The sequence below is a fragment of the Sipha flava genome, unplaced genomic scaffold, assembly GCF_003268045.1.
Source record: "Sipha flava isolate LNK unplaced genomic scaffold, YSA_version1 173_pilon_pilon, whole genome shotgun sequence".
In the NCBI taxonomy this organism is placed as follows: Eukaryota; Metazoa; Arthropoda; class Insecta; order Hemiptera; family Aphididae; genus Sipha; species Sipha flava.
In genome coordinates this window covers 133,561-155,211 of record NW_020271974.1, presented here as the reverse complement: position 1 = coordinate 155,211, position 21,651 = coordinate 133,561, and the positions used below count along the sequence as shown (strand labels likewise).

Here is a 21,651-nt window from a genome sequence, read left to right as displayed (position 1 = left end):
TATAGTTTAAAAGTATACATTTTTATATATAAAAAAAAAAATAATAATAATAAACAACAGAATTAAAAAATTTGAAGTTAAATTACTGGGTAAATTATATGTATTTTTATAAAATGTCTGATACATGTCTCACAAAACTTTTCATTTCTTTAAAGAAATATAAACGTTCGTAGGATCAAATATTAATATTATTTCTAGTGTTTTTGTATTTAAAAATGCATATTATTGATTTAAATTAATACCTGAATAGATAGTTACTGCGCGATATTTACTGTACTTATTTTAGGATAACCAGAAAATAGGTTAATTGAAAATAAAAAATATATTAGTTAAAAACCAAAAAAAAATTCACGGAAACTATCATGATTTGTAATATAAAGATGAGTTAAAGTTTTTTAATTGATGGTCCAAGAATTCCTAAGGTCTCAAGGATAGTTACTCATGGATCCACAAAGAACAAGTTCTCTATTTCTCTTTAAATGATACAAAAATAATATTAAATACAAATTTAACCACACAGAATGATATCATTTATTTTCATGACATTATGATGGTCATGCTTTTGAAATGTACATCAAAATCTTAAAAAACATAAAATAATATTTTTCTCGAAGAAGTGAAGGAATCCAATGCTAAATTTGACATATTTAAGAGGACTATATATCCCAGAAAAAGTGGTGAACAACTAATATACGTATAATAAACATAATACCAATTACTGAAAATTCAATGGTCTACCTACTATCGTATAAGTCATTAAATAACTGTGTATGGTTATTAATAAATCTAAAATGTAAAATTCATCTAAGATAATATTGCACACTGATAAACCGAGTCTTACGCACAATTAAATTGCAAATGTTTGATTCTATGAATCAATGGTATAATTCATGGAAACTTATACTTTTTAAATAATCTAAAATTGAAATATGAAATTTGAAAGTTTATTTTAATTTTATTATTTTTACGCAAATTGTAATTTATTATTTTTTTTTATTTTTAATGTGATATAATAATATCTGTTATTGTGTAACATTTTTGTATTCTTACTTTAGTCGTTAAAAGGTATATCGACATACGCAACGAAAAAGGCAGTAACTCAATTTTTTCAATTTTTCAGTAGAGAAAAATTAAACTTTAAATCCTAATTCTATTTTTTTTTTTATTTTTTTTTTTTTGAAACTTACACAGAATCTTATAAGTGTAAAACTAAAACATAGGTTATTATTTATTTTACCAAAACTTATATTTTCCTGGGTTATTCCTGAGTTAAGTTCTTTCAAAAAAAGTAGTAACTCAAGTAACAACCATTTTCGGGGATAAATTATAACAAATATGAAGAAGGAACTCCTTTTTAATTGATTATTTTTATGAATATTTAGAAATTTAGAGGCAAAATAAAAAAATCAAATAGCAATTGAATTAACGTTGTTCAATATTTAAGTAAAGGTAAATAATGAAAGAGTAAATAATAATAAAATTTTTTTAAATATAGTTACCGTTACCCATCAATTTTGCTACAAAAAAAAAAAAAAATACACAAAGTATAATAGTAATTATTAATAACAATAACAATACAAATATGTATTTTCAAAAATTATATTTTTGTAAAAAGAATATAAATAATATAAATTCCTTGATTTAAATAAAAATTAATACTTAATTAATATAAATAAAAATAAAAAAAAGCACCTTCTTTACAATTTTTAACAATAGCAAAATAAAAAAAATCATTTCAGGATTTAAAAAAGTGTATTAGTAAAAAATATTATTATAATATTACATATTATGTTACACCTCTTACATGTTTATGTTTCCACATCAAATCATCGTGATAGCTGTATGTTAACTGTTTTGTCGTTTCTATTATAAATTGAACCCTTTCAACTTTCCATAACTAAATCTACTAGTTACGAAAATTGCAAAAGTACTATCTGCACACTATTTCTCTCTATATGTTGAAGTTAAATTTAACTACCGGTGTACTTGGTAAATAGTTAAAAAGTGAAATTATATTTCTGGTAGATAAAGTCAATTCTAGTATAGAGACATGGAGATATTATTGCATTTTATATGCATATTTTATTTAGCTCTTCATCTTTTCATTTTTCAATAAATTGAACTTAATTAAAATAATAATCAATATGATCAACATTTTAAAAATATTGGTTATAAAATATTTTTTAAATCAAATAATTAATATACATACATTATTTAATTAATTGAAATTTTATTTTAGTTATATCTATACTTAATTTGAATTAAGTTTTACGATTTTGGATGTGAACAAAATATTTTAAATAAATATTAAAAAATGATATATTAAAAATTAAAAATTATTTATTTTTGTATAAAAACTTCTTCAATTTCTTTATAGTTAAAAAAAATCTGTATACTATATTGGTTTTTGGATTGTATAACAATTTAAAATTATAATTTTGAGTTATTTTTTATTTTTCCGAGAAAAAATTATTTTGCATTAAAAAATAAAAAATAAAAATTAATATGAAATGACACAGACAATAATCAATAAAGAAAGGTGAGTTTTGCTTAGGATCAAATATCAAATGAGTCAATCATATGTTAATTATTCATAACATATTAGAAAAACTTCTAATTGTTTATACAAAAAAAATAATTAAAACACTTAAGACCATAATACTTGCTGTGAGTGATTTTGATATAAATAAATAAACAATAATAACGATGTATTCAAATTAGCTATATTCGGTGTCGATATATAATTAATTAATGTCAATTTATCTATGTAGAAATGTATTCGTCATGATTTCATGCAACATTTAATTGAAACTGTTAATGTTACTTTGAGTTTTTATTAATATTTTAGTACTAAGTATATAATTGAAAATACATTGATTTATAAATTGAATTATACATTTTTATTTTTTTTTTATTTTTATTTGTATACTGTTCTGTATTAATAATTCATAAATACTAAAAATAAGTTATGTAGGTAGTAACATTAGTATAATAATTTCTGTCTGTAACTTGTACCTATTTTATAAACTTTTTTGATAAATAAAAAAAAAAATAATAATAATATTTGGCATATTAAACTATATTACGATGATATACGTGTTACACAATAGGGACTTATATTATCATAAAAAAAATTTTAATTAATTAATTATCATAAGATATTAAGTATACATAAAATATTTAAACATAATTCACAACATTGTATAAGTTAAATGTTTAATATATTTCATTGTAAACAAAAAAAAAAAAAAATGTAGAATAAATACTATCTGTAATAAACGCCAACAAAGTAGATGAATAAAAACCATATCTAAATTGTAATAATAATTATATGGGATTTTATTAGAAAAACCTAATTTTAAATACTAACACGATAACTTCTACAATAGATTCATTCTATATTTTAATTTGTATTTTTTAATTTATATTTTAATTAATTCAACTAATAATAATATATAGGATTTAAAATTATAAATATTTTATTGGTATTCAGGAGTAACTAGTTTCAATCAAATATTTTTTGACATTTTAAAACGATCATTATTTTATTTATTCATTCGTGGATACATCTGTTTCAATTATAAACACAAGGTTTTAATGATTTCATTTTTAATCGGAAAATCTTAGGTACATTTTCGAGTTAAAATGTAATATATAGTGTTAAAACTAATTAAAAAATATTAATTAAATAATATATTAATTGACGATTTTAAAAAGGTGTGAGTAAAATTAGCTCTTCGGAAATCATCGGCTAAGATAGTTATAGATTTTAAAGCATTTAGCATATGCGTTAATACTGTTTGTTCCGAGATTCTAACGAATGCGCGAGGAATGCACTAATTATATATCTACGTATGAGTATACTTATTTTTTAAACAAAATATAACCATATGATAAATAATTAGATTTTAAGATGTATCGAACGTTAATAATTGATAATATAATCGCATTAATTTATTGACTTCGATTGACCAATACTAATGGTTTGAGTACTTTTATTAAATATAGCATATTTAAGCGCAGACATATTTAGATGATGTTTATAATCCACACTAATATTTGGTGAATCATTTTCTTACAGTATTCTATAGCTATTATAATGAGCTGATGTTAATTGACGTAAACAAAAAACAAATTATTTCTATGTAAACTATTTAGAATTTAACTGTCCTAAATGAGTTAAATTCAGAATTGAGATCTACAGCGTATAATATTTATTCAAATCCTTATAAAAATGTTTGGATTGTACGAAATATAAATTCCATTATTCAGTTTTTAAAATAGTAACTAGGAAATAGATTTTAGATTTATTCGGTTCAAAGTATAGTATTCAAATACAGTACATTCTTTATCGGGTATAGCATTCCCTTAGGAACTGCCTGCACGCCCGTTATTCAAAACGTAAAACAAAATGCTGATTATTTACTGTGCTTAAGTTTAAGTTACAAAAGGTGAATTTCTTAAAAAAATCAACAGTCTTTATATTATCTTACAGAAAATTGTTTTATACATATAACTTTGACTTTCTTCAAAAATATTAAATAATTTGTGGTAATAAACAAAGTATAACAATATTAGTGATATTTTAAATTATTGAACTGGTTCTATTATGTCTTAGTTTTTTCCAAACCAGTAACATACATTTTAGCATTAAAACGTATGTTTATATAAACGTATTGTTTATCAAAAACAAAACCAAAAATAATTTACAAATCAGTTAAAAGAAGTGTGATTTCTTGACAGGAAATTTTATTGGTATTGTGAATTATATTGTAAAATTATCGTAGAACTTAAGATAAATAATTTGTGTTCTATTAAATAATTAGAAATAATAAATGGTTCGTTTAATATACATAAAATATATTTGCACTTTTGGGACTTGTGTCCATTATATAATAAATATAATAATATATTCGTAATATATATATATATATATATATATATATATATATATATATAATTGGGAAATAACTTTTCTAATTTATTTTATATCCGTTCAAAACGGTATTCACATAGTCATAAAGATAATTATTGAATAAATTAATATCTTAAATTCGAATTTTCAATAACTCACCAAATACCACTGATCAGCAAATAATGGATCAGGAAAGCGTAACATTGGTTTTGTAATTTCAATTTTTGTAACATTTTTTGCCGGTGCGAAATCTCTTTTAAATCTTTTGAGTTCGTACTGTTGTTGTGACCATATGATCTGAAAACAATTAATAATTGTCCATATTAACAACTAAACTAACATAGTTCTTTGCAATATGAATAATTTATAAGTATTTTATATAATAATAGTTTATTATATTGTTGCCGTCATAGTTTATCAACAGTTAGTTTTTTCTAATATTAACTCCATTGATAAAATAATCGATAATGTTATCACGCATTAACTCAAGAATAATTGTCCTATAAATCTTTTTCATCGGGATACATGATTAAATTTTCAACAAGAACTTTATTAATTCACATAATACAATAGGATGTATGATGTACTCAAAACTAAAAACAATGAAAATCTCAAGAAGTTATATAGTATGTCCTCAAGCCATTTACACTCCAAGTAGGTATTAAAAACTAAATAAATAATTTAAGGATCTTGAATACCGGATAACTTGAAGTTGTACAAATAGCCGAATACTTTATGAATACCAAATTCAGTTAATTTCAAATAAAACTATTTAAATATATTGATGTGTGAGAATTATTTACCCACACTAAATAATATATTTTCAAACCAAATCATGTAAAACCGTATTCGAACTTTATTCTTGTTTTTTGTTTCATTTTTTATTTATTATTTACTATCTATTAATATTTTTTTTATCACGTTCCTTTGAAGAATTGTAAAAATGGATATGTCAAAGCAAGGTAATGGCAATGGGAAACTTCGGCCACCTCGTTGTCGCTACAGTCACCGGCATTTCGATGCACCACTGGCCGCTCAATTAACATACATATATACTCTCACACACACACACACACACACACACACACTATAATTATAAGTGAAATGTAATATCTGTTTATCGTTTTTTTTTTTGCAATCGTGTTTCTGCATTATGTAACCGAAAAGGCTCATATATGCATGTTCAGGGGCGGATCTGGGGGGGGGGTTAGAGTGTCAGCTGACCCACGGTTAATATTTGTTGACAAAATTGACCTCTAGGAAATTTTTTTCTCTTTTTAGACCTTGATTTGGACTCTTGGACAGTTGGCCCATCGGAGTTCATTGAAAAATGAATGTCATGTATATTCAAAATTTGAAATATTTCAATTCATAATTTATGTTTTAAATTATATCGTTTTAGTATCATAGAAAGTTAAGTAAATCGTATTTTATTTCATAAGTTTGTTGCGTTGATAAAATTAGATTATATTTGTTAATCCTAAATAAGTCATTATCGGTGGTATCACTAATTCTAAAATCTAATATCAATATACTTATACACTTTTATGAGTATATTGTGTTCTTTTTTTTTTTTTTACAAGGTATTCGTTTCTAATTCAGTTTCATCCCAAATAAATGGCCTCTTGAAATGGCTTGACCTACAATTCCCCGATTCTAGATCCGCCCCTGTGCGTGTTTATTGTAATTATTCGTGCGTGATTTCTTCTTTCTCGTGAAAACTACAGTCCGAAAACGAGTGTTTTTACTATACAATTTTTTTTTCATGCCTGATCTTCGTCTTGCACTTAAATATTATTATGAATACTTCTTCTTCTTTCGTAGATTAATGTTCCTTGTAGGACCTGAGCTGCCACAAGTAATCATATCCACTTATCTCTGTTCAATGTCATATTTACTGATACTAACCTTCCAAAAATTTTGATGTCTTTCTCTATTATATCTTTCCATCTCGTTCGCGATCTACCTATTGGTATTTTCTTGTGTATACTCTTCGTTAGTACTTTTTTGTGATATCATTACCAGCTTTCTACACGTCCTCAAGTCATTCCATTCTCTTAATTTTTATATATGTTAGAATATTAGGTTTTCCATACATTTTATATTGGTCGTCATTTTTTCTTCTTTCAAATATTCCTAACTCTGTGTTATGATATACTGGGCTAAAGATGTTTCTTAATACCTTTCTTTCGAATATTTCTAGTCTGTTGTTATCACCTTTCATTGGAGACTATGGTTCATATTCATATGTAATTATTGGTCTCGGATAGATTGTATTAGCAAAGTTTTTAACTTTCTTGGCAGTAATTTAGATTTTAGTAAATTACTTATACCATAATAACATTGGTGGTTTCCACTAGTTATTCACTCACATATTATTATGAATACATAAAATATTAATATGTTAACTAAATATTCTGCGAGAGCTAATCACCACATTTTATATAACTCTTGTCGTTCTAAAACCGTGGTGGTGAACAGTCGTCGTAGTTTTAAATATATTGTTTTTGTGATTTATTTGGCTTATTTTGTGTGCGCGAACCACAGTTCTATTGTATTATTATTACGTGTGTGCACTAATTGCCACAGATAATTTATTATTATTCTCGTTTTGCTTATATAACTCAAATAGAAACTTGTTTATTATTGTTATTATTATAACTATTGGCACGTACGCAAATCATCACGATCGTTATTGCATAAGTATTTTTTCAGTATCATGTGTGCCACGATTAATTGTTATTCATATTTAATTGAATTATAAAGGTACAGGTGTGTAACTGGCCAGTAACTAATAAAAAATCATATAAGTATAAAACTTTGAAACGCGTGAACGACCACGAAATATGTGATTATCCAAATTATATTTTTACCACGACTATTTAATAACATATAAATCAATATGATGAAATAAGAAATTGAAAAAACAATAGTTGAGTGGCACCCTAAACTGACCACATGTACACATTACAAATATGTACACGTTTATACGCGGTACCACCACGTAGCTCACTAATATTCGCTAATAGTTGATCTATCACACTGCTGCACAGTTCGCATTTCGGTCGGTCAATGGTGTACGGAGCAACAAGCGAACAGTCGCTGTCTGGGTACGCGTAACAGTCAGTTTATGCACCCGGTCCGAACCCGAAGCATAGTTAAAACGCAAATACTAATTTATCTCAATATCTGAATGAAATCAAATAACGATCAAGACGATAGCTCGCAGAGAAATATTATCGATTTAAGAATTGTCTACAGTTTAATGATGATTGTTGTTGCAAAACAATTGTTTTAAAAATAATCAACTGGTTGTATAAAATTTACAATTCAACGCCTGTCTGAATAAATATTTTATACTCGTGAAAAAACAAAACATAATATTTATTACCATATTAATAGTACTTGAAATAACGTTGATACACTAGTTTATCACATTCCACTCGTGATGATAAGATATAAATTGAAACGAACAACAATTTTCAAGTTCGGTTGTTACGTAAAACCAATCTACTCTAGTGACCCACTAAAAACAATAATCTACATAACATGCAAACATATTTTTCACATATTTATAATTTTATCATAGTAATTCAATTGTATGTTATTATGATACATAAATCAATCATCACATTTTTTAGATGTATGAGACGTGTAATTAAAAACAAATTTTACCATCGTACTACAGATTGTATCATCTTGACACCAATAAAACATTAAAATAATATGTTTTTGAAATAACAATTTTTTTTTTCTTCTACTTGTGACACATTCATACAGCGGATACTGAATAATACATGCGTACTGTACATATGTAATATAAAAGTAACGCGATCTTTGAAGACAATCGAAGTAAAATAATCATAGCATTAATGTAATTTGTTAACATATAAATTAACTCAATGTGACTTTCATCAAATAAAACGTTTAATAATTACAATTTAATAAGTGGTTAAGACTCATTTGCGCAAAAAATTGTGAACAATGGTAACCTGCTTGTAGGTACGGTTTTGGGTATACAGGGTGTCTTAAAGTATAATGATTATTTTCAATCATGGTTTCCCATCAATTGTCATCTATCTGTAATAGGGATCTTATAATCGCGATTTCTATGCTCACTAATTAAATAAGTCATGTGGGATAAGCTTTAATCTTTATTGCTTTATTTCTAATCTAAAACTATTTTTGTTAAATTATTTCTTATAAGTTATAACAAATCTATTAATTTTCGTTTAGTCTCCGGTTTTGGCGAAATAATGATGGACGCTATTTGTTTAACACGGAGAGTAAAACGTTGTATAGTGTTGAATAATTTTAAATTTCGAGAGTATAGGAAATTAAAAAATGGAAATTTCAATTTTCAGTGTACTAATAAACTTTGTAATGCTAGTGTAATTTTAAGCAATAACAGTGACCAAATTGTTGACCAATCTAAAAGTTCAAAGCATAACCATGAGGTATATTGAGATCAAATTATATCTAGAGAAATTGTAAGGGGCTCATTGAAAAGAAAGGTAAACAATGATCTACATACTCGTCCAAACAAATTAATACATCAAGAGTTAAAAAATAGTAACGTTGCTGAGAACATGGAACATGGTGATTTGAAGCTGATACGTCGTTCAATATATGATGTATGAAAAAAAATTTTCCCACACTACCATCAAACTATGACGAGTCTTTAAAGCAACTTTTAGAAATGAAACAAACGTTGTTGTATAAAGGTAATCAATTTTATGTTTCAAGCGATGATAATTTTATTATTTTATTTACTTGTAAAAATAGCTTGGCAATGCTTTCTAATAATGAACACGTGTTTGGTGATGGAACTTTTACTTATGTGCCAAAAAATTTCATACAATTCATGCTTATAGAAATTATTATTATTTATCAGTAGTATACTGTTTTTTAAAAAATAAACATGCATCGACATATGTGTCCATGTGGAAAACCATGATGAACTTGTCAATGCAGTTATTAGGAAAAAACTTAAGTGTAAAAATATTTCAAGCAAATTTTTAAAAAGCTGCACACAATGCTGTTCTTCAGAGTTTTCCGCAGTGTAAAATAGTTTGCTGTAAATTCCATTTAGAACAAAGTTGGTTCAGACATTTGCAGAAAAATAAAAATGTATTTAAAGAATACTCAAATGATTCTGAAGTAGGAAGGTGGCTTAAATATTTTTTCGGTTTACCATATTTGGACCCTAATGACGTTTCGGACGCATTTACTGAAATAATTTCAATAACTCCATGTAACATAAGTATGGATTTTCCAGATTATATATTAAAAAATTATATTGCTATTGATATTGATTTTGAGCCAAAATTATGGGCTAGTGAACCAAACAATAGCACAAGAACAACGAACGGAGCTGAAAACTTTCACATGCACTTCAATAGTCAATTTTATACTCCCACCCTCATATTCACCAAATCATTCAAATACTTATGGAAATTCAAGTCAATACTAATTTAAAAACTAATTCATTAAAAAAAATAAAGAAAATAATATTAAGAAATATTAAAAAAACAAAATTATATGAAAAAAATATACTCTAATTATAAATCTAAAAAAGTTGACGTTTTAACATATTTAATGCAAACGCGTACCAATATATAATTAGTATGTACTCAAAATTATCTTAAGGACTTAATTGTAAACAAATTATTGTAATTATAAATAAAATTATTTTAATTGAACAAATTATAAATAACGGTGGCTTGCTAAGGAATGCTAAATTAAATAACTCAAACAACATTTTTAAATCCGCAAATTTATAAAAACCACAATATGAATATAGACATAAAGTCCTAAGCCTTATAAAGGGTGAAGGAATATGTTGTAGAGTATAATAATGAAAAAAATTGTTGGTCCACAGCCCAGGTTATAACCAATTCGAAAATTTGGAAGTAGGTACACAGGTTATGTACACCCTATACGTGGATAAATTTTTTCGAAAAAAGGTTTCTATTGTTCGCAACTTGTGCGCAAATGAGTTGTAAAAAAGGTAAATTTGCGCAAACGAGTTGTAACCTTAATAATTATAGTCGTTGTAAATGCTATATAATATATAACATTAACAACGATTATATTATATATTATACTGTATTATAGCACAGTTCAACCTAAAATTACGTTTATTACCGCTGGAGGCATTGAATTATGTATGTTTTATAGATTAGATAGACAAGATTTATAATGTTTTCGCTGCCTATTTCGTAATTAATTTTGATCTGAATCGTTTACTGTGTACTAATGATGGTATGAATGGTAGCCATATATCTTATAATGTTGACATGGTTCCACGTGGATGTCATGGGAACGTAATGGGTTTGAAAATCTCTAGTGAAACTTTATGTCGACGGTACGGGTTTCGAGCGTACGGCCCTATACGTGCAGTTACTGGGCCACCGCGGCTTATCGTTTCACTCGTCATTTTACACCTATACAGTTAAGGGTATCCACATTGCATGTCTGAGGAGAGATAACGCACCACGTCATACCTCTACTTAACAAGATATCTATAATAACATTGATTTTCGTATACGCACGTCCAAGTAAGAAACACGAACACGTGAAAAAAAACAATTTTTTCTCTTTTCGTTTTCATGAAAATAGCTACTAAAAACTGGTATAGAATTCCCTTAGTTCTGATTATCTGATTTAAACTTTTGGAGTGTTATATTCTCATTTATTAAGTCATCTTCTAGATTTTGTTGGAAACAGATTTTCGATTTCAGTCCAACTTATTTAATGATTTGTGTTGAATGTGTTTGAATTTTAAATAATATTAACACATTCGATTGAGAATAATTGAGAAATAATATTTAAATCGTTAATTTTTTTTCAAAACATGGTAGAAAAGCTAAATCACTTTTATATAATATTTTAAAAACCAAAATCGGACAATCAGAATTTAGTGTATTATTCCATTCCATTGGTATAACCACACGAAAAATGTAGGCTGTACCAGCCCCCTTGAATGGATAAAATAAAAGTTCAATGATAGTTATTAATAATTAATGTCTCACTCGTCACCGCCTGAAGCACAATAATTTTGTTCATTAGCTTATTGCCAACTTATAGAACTGCATTTGACTTTGAACCATTTTAAAGCTGCCGGATGGTTTTTACACAGCGATTTCATAACCCACATTCATGAAGTCTTTGCAGTGAATCTAACCGGTTATTGAATTTACCAATTGTATAAGATTTTGTATATGTCTAACTTAGGATAATATTCTCGGACTTATTGTTCATAAATATATTGATTTTGTGTAAATTTGTACCGATGAAATCATTTTAGATTATAAATATTCCTCGAAAGATAAAATAAATCAAATAATTTATCAAAATAAACATCTAAATCGTTCTGAATTTTAAACCAAAATGTACTGAAAAACAATAGTTTTTACTTTACAAGACCTATTTTGTTACGGTTTAAACGTTTTTGAATGTAATACTATAAATTTTATTTCCTATGATTGTTCCATTTACGTAATACTATACTCAGAAGTTCAATTATTATCCCACGATAATTAATAAATAAAATTACCAGTGATGTTAATGTTTAAATCAACTGTACATTAAGTTTCATAACCAACCATCAACTTCCGTTTATCGTTGTTTTGAGTTATCTAACGTCAACGAATGAAAATGAACATAAATCGTAAAATCAACCAACATTAGGGCAATGTAATCTTTGACATTTAAATCACATACTTAAAAAAATGTCTACAAATAAAAACTCAACAGTCATAAAAGAAATTTGTCATCATTACACAAAGTTTATGAAATGAATAATTTATTCAATAATAACATATTAGGGTGTTAATTTCACTTATCTACAACCGTTCTACATTTGTTTCTATTCAAATTCATAAACTAACAATACATAACGTTCGGTATAATGTAGTTGTATGCAAATTAAATTACTTTAAGTTAATACTATACGAGAATAAAAATTGAATAAATAAAAGAGGTGCTGACCGGAATTTAAATTATATAATACTTCATTAGAATACTAAAAATATATCCAATCGGTAACCAATAAATAAAAGTTATTATAAGTATACAATAATAGAACATGATTAAAAACATGCTATTCGTTTTTTAAATTTATATAGTTTATATAACACGAATAATGCTGAAATACCTTTAATTCCATATATTAAATTGATACCTGACTACGAGTACGTACATGTGGTTTCTGATAAATAATTTCACGTTTATCGATATTTTGATAAGTACACTACTTTCAACATTTTAATCATCATTTATATGTTTTGAGATTGTAAACTTTTCTGTTTTTTTTTTTTTTTTTTTTTTTTTTAATATTAGTTTAATATTTTATATAACAATAATCCAATAAAAATTACATATTTCAAATTAGTATAGTGAATACACTTGTATGTTGGTTGACTTAGGTGACTAAGTTAAATATTTTATACATAAAATCGGTATTTTGAGTTTTACCTTAGAGTATAATTGGTATTCGTTATTTTTAAATCCATGGCTAATGTCGTTCAAGATGATCTTAGTTGTTTTATATTTTTTATTAACCATCAAAATTCATATTAACTAGGTATTTAAAATTTTAATACAATATTTACAGATATGTCAACGTGTAAGTTTTTAAATTGCTGTATTATTTTTAAAAAAATAATACAATGGATTTTTCTTTTAAGTTAACCATCACTGATTTTTCGTATTTTTAATTCAATATTAAAAAATTTGCAAGTAATATTTTTTGTTAGTTCACGATGAAGTAAACTAACACGTTCTGCGTTGTGAAATACGTTAAAACAGCTCTAGAGGCTGACTATCGAAACATCAATAAGTCACGTCAAACATCGTAAAAGTTTGCTGATGAAGTAGTTAGGAAAATATCTGTAGGAGAAAGTAAATCAATCATTCTGTTTATTATTGAATTATGAAACGGCTAAAAGAATAAGATTGGTTATAGCATATTTTTTTTTCTCTGTGTGGTCCTCTGAAAACTTTCAAAATATCATTTAAGTTCTGAATGAACGTAGAACTATAGTCAGCCAAAATTAAATATTTCAGTAATCCCATTAACAGGTTTCAAAACATTTTATATGTTTGAACGATTTTTCAATAATTTTCGTACTATTTTTACTCATTAGTTTAGCCAAAACAAAATTAGTTTTATTTTTTTTTATGAATATAATATTATAATAAATATTTGGTTTATCGTAAAATTATGGATCATAAATTACTTAATACTTAATAGTATTGAATGCATTTAAAAAGGGAATAAAGAAATGTGAAAGGTAAAAACAAAAACTATACTCAGTACATAAAAGTAGTAAAATCGAAAGTAATAATTATTGTATTTAAGTACTATAAATTAAAATTGAATTAATATTCAAAATAGTTATTCTTAATTGAGAACTGAAAAATAGATTTTTAGTATTCATTTTCTTTTTTGTCGCCATCACTGGCGACATGAAAAAAAGAAAAAGAAATCCGTTGAAACAAATTTTATAGTATTTAAAAACGTTAAAAAACGTACCCTTAAGCTTATTGACATTGCAGATTATTTCATCTTGTTGAATAAAATTTTAATGTGTATATATTTTTAATCTTAATTAAAATGTATTGTTAAAGTATGGATTAGGTAATATCCAAGCTTCAAAAATTATCTTTGTGATACTTGGTTTTATATCGGTGAAAAATATTACTACCCTTAAAATCATTAGTGTAGGAAAACGACCTAACATATGACAGTCAAAATATAATTTAAACTTACAAATATTGTAAAATAATAAATTTGTGTATGTCTTTAAATAAATGTAATAATTTTTTTTTTTTTTTTTGATAAAAAACTAAAACATCCATCGTCAATGTTGATAAAAAATAGAAATATTTCAATCTTACATCGTTCTTAAAATAATGCTATCTTATCATCATTATCAATGAGAACAATAAATTTTCAATAAGTTAACTATAACGGTTTATATATACAATTCATTTTCTTTAGTGTCAAACGTTTACGATTTCTGTATGAAATAAATTCCACGTGATATTTTGTTAAGACTTCGATACGCGCTTACGTTTTCATAAAATGGCGGAGAAAAACTTCATGTTGACCAATAACCTAGCCGATAACCAATCATTTTCTCGTTTCGTTTGTGTATACATAGATATGCAAGGTCACAATTACCTAATTGAGGTGAACTGGCGAAACATTTAATGTAATTTATTGTACTTAAATATAGCTAGAAAAAAAACACTTGACCGTCTTATTCCCGTTCTGTTTTCCAACATGCGTAAATAATAATAGAATATTACATTATTCATACATCAATTATTATTATTTTGTAAGCATTGTTTTTAATACATTTCATTTACGAATTGCGATTTATGAGCGAATATTTCCTCTGGAACTTTGAAAGCTGCTTTTGTTTCGGACAATATTAGCACGCACGGTCAAAAACACGCTGCGTACGCAACCAAGTATGGTATAATATTTTATATTGCCAGGGTAAGGTTAGAATTAGGTCACTCGTTTCCCGAGAGCAAAAAAATGTTAATGACAGCTTTTTGAATTTATTTTTGTTTTCAACAAACACGATATTACCTATTTCAAACCGTTAATTAACGATGGAACGTCAAAAAAAAGTATTCCGAAAATCCCAAGGAGTATATTCAACTTATTTTTAAATTTTAAATATAACAATAACCGTATCGATGAAAGTAAAGTTTTACAGAAAATTTAAAATATCCTATTTTCAAAACGCGATTTAATTTTAACATTTCAAAACTGTGTCTATTATATATAATTTACAATTTATTAATTAAAATTGATTTTAATCGCATGTATGCTAAATTACTGACAAATGAGGTGCATTACTAATGAAACTCAAATATCACCCATAAACTTATAATAATATAGAAACATGTGATTTGTCCTAAAGCTTTTTTTTTTTTTTTTTTAAATCAGTATAGTGTATCAATGTCAACTTTTTGCGATAGGTACGTCAAATGAATATCACATGTATATTTATACATATTCATATATCATACGTGTACATTATACATAATACATTGTCAGTTGAAATGTGCAAAATGAATAAAATATAAACACATTTTTTATGACTCCAATCCTGCCATAATTTTCATTTTCCAAATCTTTAATAATTGTTCGTGTTTATTCAATACAGTTAAATCGTTCGAAAAATAACGGTAGAAAAATGATATATGACTACGTTAGATCAGGTTAAGTACTCATTATTAAAATATTAACGATTATTATCATATTATTTGAGTAATAAAATAATGAATAACGCGAAAAAAATAACCAACGTATTATTATTATTATCCTATTACACTTAATATGAATTGAAGTATAAAAAAATACGCATAGATAAATTTTGTTGAATTATTAATCGACTGAAAACGAAACGAAGATTACATATTCGCCCTAATTCTTTTAGAAGATTTATTTAGCAATAAAGATACCACTTCGAAATCCAGTTACTATCTATTGAATTATTCATTTAAAGCAACCGAAGATTCATTAAAGTGTTTTAAATAACAGTAATATAACGGAAGGACACGAATCCTGTCAATCTGATATTCAATTCTATCGAAACGCGTTAATTTCTTCTTTAAATCAAATAAATAACAGTAACAACGTTTCGAAACTTTTTTTATTGCTCTCTGGCAGACAAAAAATAATAAGTCAAATACACCGTCGTTGAATGGAAATCATTCATTCGTTCATTTAAGTTAGAAATAATGTACACCATATTATTCGTGCTTATAAACTTATGTTACGGTAACGATCATTACAACAATATTTACCCGATCTTAAGGAATCACTGATTGTCCAAGGGTCAAACTAAAGTTTCTCAAATATTTACGTGTGTTAAGTGTTCAATTTAGTGGTAAGTGTAATGAGTAATTTAAAATATACTAAAAATAGGAATGTACTTATCAAATTATATAAAAATATTTCAGGTTTTAGTGTCAAAATTATAAAATAATTGTACTTAGTACGCATAATATATGTCAATAATTTTATGAAAATTATCATAAATATAACTGATTTCTTCTTCTTTGTCGAGTCCAACTTTAAACTACAGATAACAATAGTATTAATAATTAGGCAAATTAAAAATATATAAAAAAATAAATAAATATGAAGGAGATGAGGTAGATACCTTCACGTGGTATCCCTGTAAGTGCTGTCCTCACAGCTAACTAAATATGCCAACATCGGTGCTAAAATGACAATAAATAGCTGACTAATATTGTCTATCATCAAATTACTACGATTTACGCGATTTAAAATTTAATTTTTTATTATTACTACGAATTAGTTTGTTAGTATCGTAATCTTATTAATAACTATTCAAATTAGAGTTCCTCTGCGAGGAGGCTCCTTCTCTTTTTTTAATTTCATTTTTTGTTCTTGTTGCTTAAGGTTGACGCTCTAATTGAAACGGATGACGTAATATAGAATTTTGAGAAAAAATAGAAATAAAAAATTGTAGTTATTTACTGATCTGTAGCAAAAAAAATAAATAAATAATTTAACAGTCATTCAATGGTAATATTTATTTTCAGACATAAGTATTTGCATATTTTTTGCTTTACACATTTGAACCACAACTTCAAGTTAAGCATATAATCCATAAAAACCTATAATAAAGAAATTAAGTGTTTTTTTTTTTTTTTTTAATTATATAAAGGTGTTTATAAATTGTTTCAGATAAATTTGTTGATTCAAAATAAAGAAAATATTAGTTTTACTAAATAAATCACAAATAAATGTAATGCAAATTCAAAATAAATAAAAATATTTGCGATCGGAGTACCATAGGTACTCGTATACGGGAACTCAATTCCACTAAATGCATTGAATTCATTTCTTTTAAGCGTAACGTTACACGTATATCACAAACGTCATGATATGCGTTTGTGATTTATGATATGCGTTGTTTTTTTATCACCGAGAAGTGTCACGAGAATTACGACGATGCAATTACCATAATTACAATTACTTGCCGAATTACTTACACTTTAAATATGTATTTATAAATTTAACAAATTTATTTTTACTGGAATAATTAGCATGTTACACCTTAAGTTAAATATCTTAACGAGGCTAATATTAAATAATTTATTAGTATAATGGAACGATTGATAATAAACGACGAGGATTACTGTCTATGAGAAACCTGTCGCATCAAAGGATAAAATTAATGAGTATTCGCTCTTTAATACGAACAACGGACGGGATAGCAAGTTTTCGCCCAAGGAAATCGGTTGAACACTGAACTAAATATCATATATTAAATGGACGTGTTATCAACATTTCGCTTTTTAACAATTAAAATGTTTCCGTCTCCGTTAAAATCAATTATTGTTTACGTTTTGATATTCGCGTAACATTTACCATCGACGGATTATATATATTTGAATTTAAAAAAAAAATGCATACACATAAACACGCGGTTAAATCGTTTTCGTAGAAAAATAAATTACCGTTTTCGTTTTTTGTCGGAGTCAAGAAAAATATTGACATTGTTTTTTTCGGCGAATCGCCGACCTATTGTTTGAAATTAAATTCGCTCGACGTTCCGACGCAACCGAAATGAAATTAACGCGCAAGGTACATTTCGCTACCGAGAAAATCGCTAAATTCCGCGGAAGGTTTTCTTTGAACTACAAACGTTGGCGGATATCGTACCGCGGCTCGGGGTCAATTAGCAGCCGCGGACGCTCGATCCGAAATCCCTAATCCCATGGCTTATTTTCGGCCCGATCCCCGCACCAGTGTTGCTCGAAATTCCGTCTTGCGAACGAATTGATCGGTGTACCGGTAGTGGTGTCAGGGCCGTTCGGAAGGAGGGGGGGGGGCAACGGGATCATTTTGCCCCAGGTCTCATCGTTGAAATATTTTTTAGGGGTCTCGATGTATAATAATTAATAACAAAGCCTCGATTACACTGAGCAATTTTCCACGCTGCGTGTCGGCGATTAATGTCACCCGCGTGTGAGTGTGTAGCAAATTGTCCGATTTCATTTAACGATTAAATTATGAACAATATGAATAATATTTAATTATATTATGTAATGCAGTACATGCATTTAAATGAGCTTGATTTGTTAAACTTTGAAAAAATACGCTTGCTAGAATGTTGTTATACTCAGTGAGTATTTTGTTTATTTTATGTTATTATTATGGTCGAAGGTCCGGCCAAATTAATTTGCCGCTAGCCTCAAGAAATCTTGAGACCGCCCTGGATGGTGTTCCGAGCCGAGTGCCCGTCCTCACTGTTGGTGGCCGGGTCGGCACCGATCGAGATGAACGGTCGTACGCGCACAACAACGCGACCCGACTGGCCGACCGTCGCACACGAATTTTTCGGTTCGAACAAAACGGTGTTCGTCGTTTACCCGCCGGAGGGCGTGAAAATATGGTATCTGCATGCGCGTTCGATAACGTTTCACAAGCCAGTGGTCAGGGTTCTGGACGTGTGTTTAAAAAAATACCGACTTCTTGTGCACATACGATCTGTACCGCTGTACACGTGTACATGAAACGAAAAAATATTTTTCGAACTGAACGGTTCGAAATAAATCAATATCGATAACCGCACATAATTTTTACCTGTTCGGCATCAACAAAAATAAACGATAATAGTTAAACATAAGAAACAATATTAATGTTTTATGGTTAATACCAATAACGAAGAACAGGACGAAGTAAGGTGTTTTCGTGGTATAGAAAATTGTCTTATACGTTCAACAAATAATTTCGCGAAATCGACTATGCCACGAAAATACCATACTTCACCCTAGCTAGAAAAATAATCACAGTGCTCGTTAATATTTAATAACAGTATAAATTCAAAGATGGTTAAGCATGGAAATAATAATCGAATACTTTTAATATATGTTTTAATAAATTATTTTAAATTAACAACCGTTAATTTTGATGCAAAACTACAAGTAAATTCACATTTTATGGTGACTATATTACTATCTACTGTAAAACAACATGAAAAAAAAAATAAAACACATCCGATTAAACTAGTTACATTGTCAAATGATTTCGTTTAAAAAAAGCGATTGTTTGACTTATTAAGATCTTAAACTGAACAAATTTGACATTAAAATCAATAATTGCTGAACTTAAAACATTTTACATTTTTTAAATTGATATAAAACCTCATAAAAATGATTAAAAATTTTATAAGACATTTTATTTAGACATATTTACTCATGTGCTCAAATACGCGTGTTTTAAAAATACACGTGAAATTCTAACTATACATGTATTAATACTACAAGAACTAAACGTGTTACATGGATCTCTAGTCAAATCCCGAACACTTGCCGATTATAAGGCCCTAATCAATGCTTTGAATTTAGTGTAGGTCCTGCGCAGGGTTGAATTTATTATTTGTGTACCAAACACGAATATACGATTGCTAGTTGCTAGTCGCACGAATTGTGGATTAAACCATTCTTCCGGTCGAAGATCGAAAGTTCAAAGTTTGCAGGGTGCTAACACGTGACATATTTTAAGTGCTGCATTTCTCTTGCAGGCGTACCCATACGGCCTTTTGCAACCCACGCGGGAATCATCGAAATACGTTTCTTTGAAACACCCTTAGACGCCACGAATTCAATTCCCAACCCAATTTCAAACCATCGTATGCTCCTGTCACTTCTAGTTCTAAATCAAACGACCTCGAGTTTACAGCATCGAATTTTCATAAATGCGACGATTTTCCCGTATTGAGCTCCGTCCCTGTGCATACCAATCTATTGAACCGCACACCGCCGAATATAGAAATAAAATCATATTTATCGTCGCATCACTTCACTTAAACCAAACATAATGATATACTAATCACATTTGACAGCGATAAATTATCGTTCATTAATGCCACGTGATTTATACAAACCAATGCTACCGATAAACCATCGTCCATTTTCTAATTGGCCATCAATTAATTGCTATTTTGCATGTCCTTCATAAACGTATGTGCGTGTTCACTTAATCCAAATGGTTTATTTACTCATTTCAAGATTCAGTACTAAATTAATTTATTAATAAATGGTTTGAATACATTGCCTTAGATATCGATGTATATTTACTGATTTCGTTTACATTTTTGCGTTATCACTTTTATGTCCCAATGTTCCAGAACGTCATCTGTATTAGTTAGTGGTAATTTATTTTTCAAAAACTATGCTCAAAATCCTTTTCCCATAGATTTGTTGTTCGTATAATATATACGGCTATCCTTTTCCATTTGACATGTAGTAAATTCAGATAGTCCGCAATTTAGTATTTCATTTTATGGATGTTCGCCAAAAGTTTTACTGCGATCGAATATGCTGTAATTTGTATTAAAAAAGTTAAAACTGTTTTGTATGACCAACATAATGTCAAATTAATCGTAAAATATAACACAAGCTTAAGTATACGTTTCCCCATTCCAGACCGATTCAAAGTTATTATTTTAAAATTACTTCAAATAAGTATAGGCGGCCATTTCGAATGGGTTTATTTTTAAACGTCATCATAAACCTTAAGCGATTTTCACTGAAAATCTACTGACTACAGTGTAAATATCAGCTTTCTCAATATAGTTCGTGTGAATAAAAATTGGCACATTTTCTTCAAGTCAGTATAATTGGATAAAACAAAAATTAAAAACTAAAGTAATATGAAAGCGAATTTAAAT

General features: G+C 27.4%; 1 protein-coding gene across 1 annotated transcript in view; it reads right to left on the bottom strand.

Moving 5' to 3' along the window:
* The window catches only part of LOC112680086, a gene marked incomplete in the record, with an annotated part of 199,354 nt that overhangs the window by 108,159 nt on the left and 69,544 nt on the right, over positions 1-21,651 (bottom strand). The window contains 1 exon segment of the mRNA XM_025550082.1: positions 5,075-5,212. Within this exon segment, the coding sequence (XP_025405867.1) occupies positions 5,075-5,212 (138 nt within the window).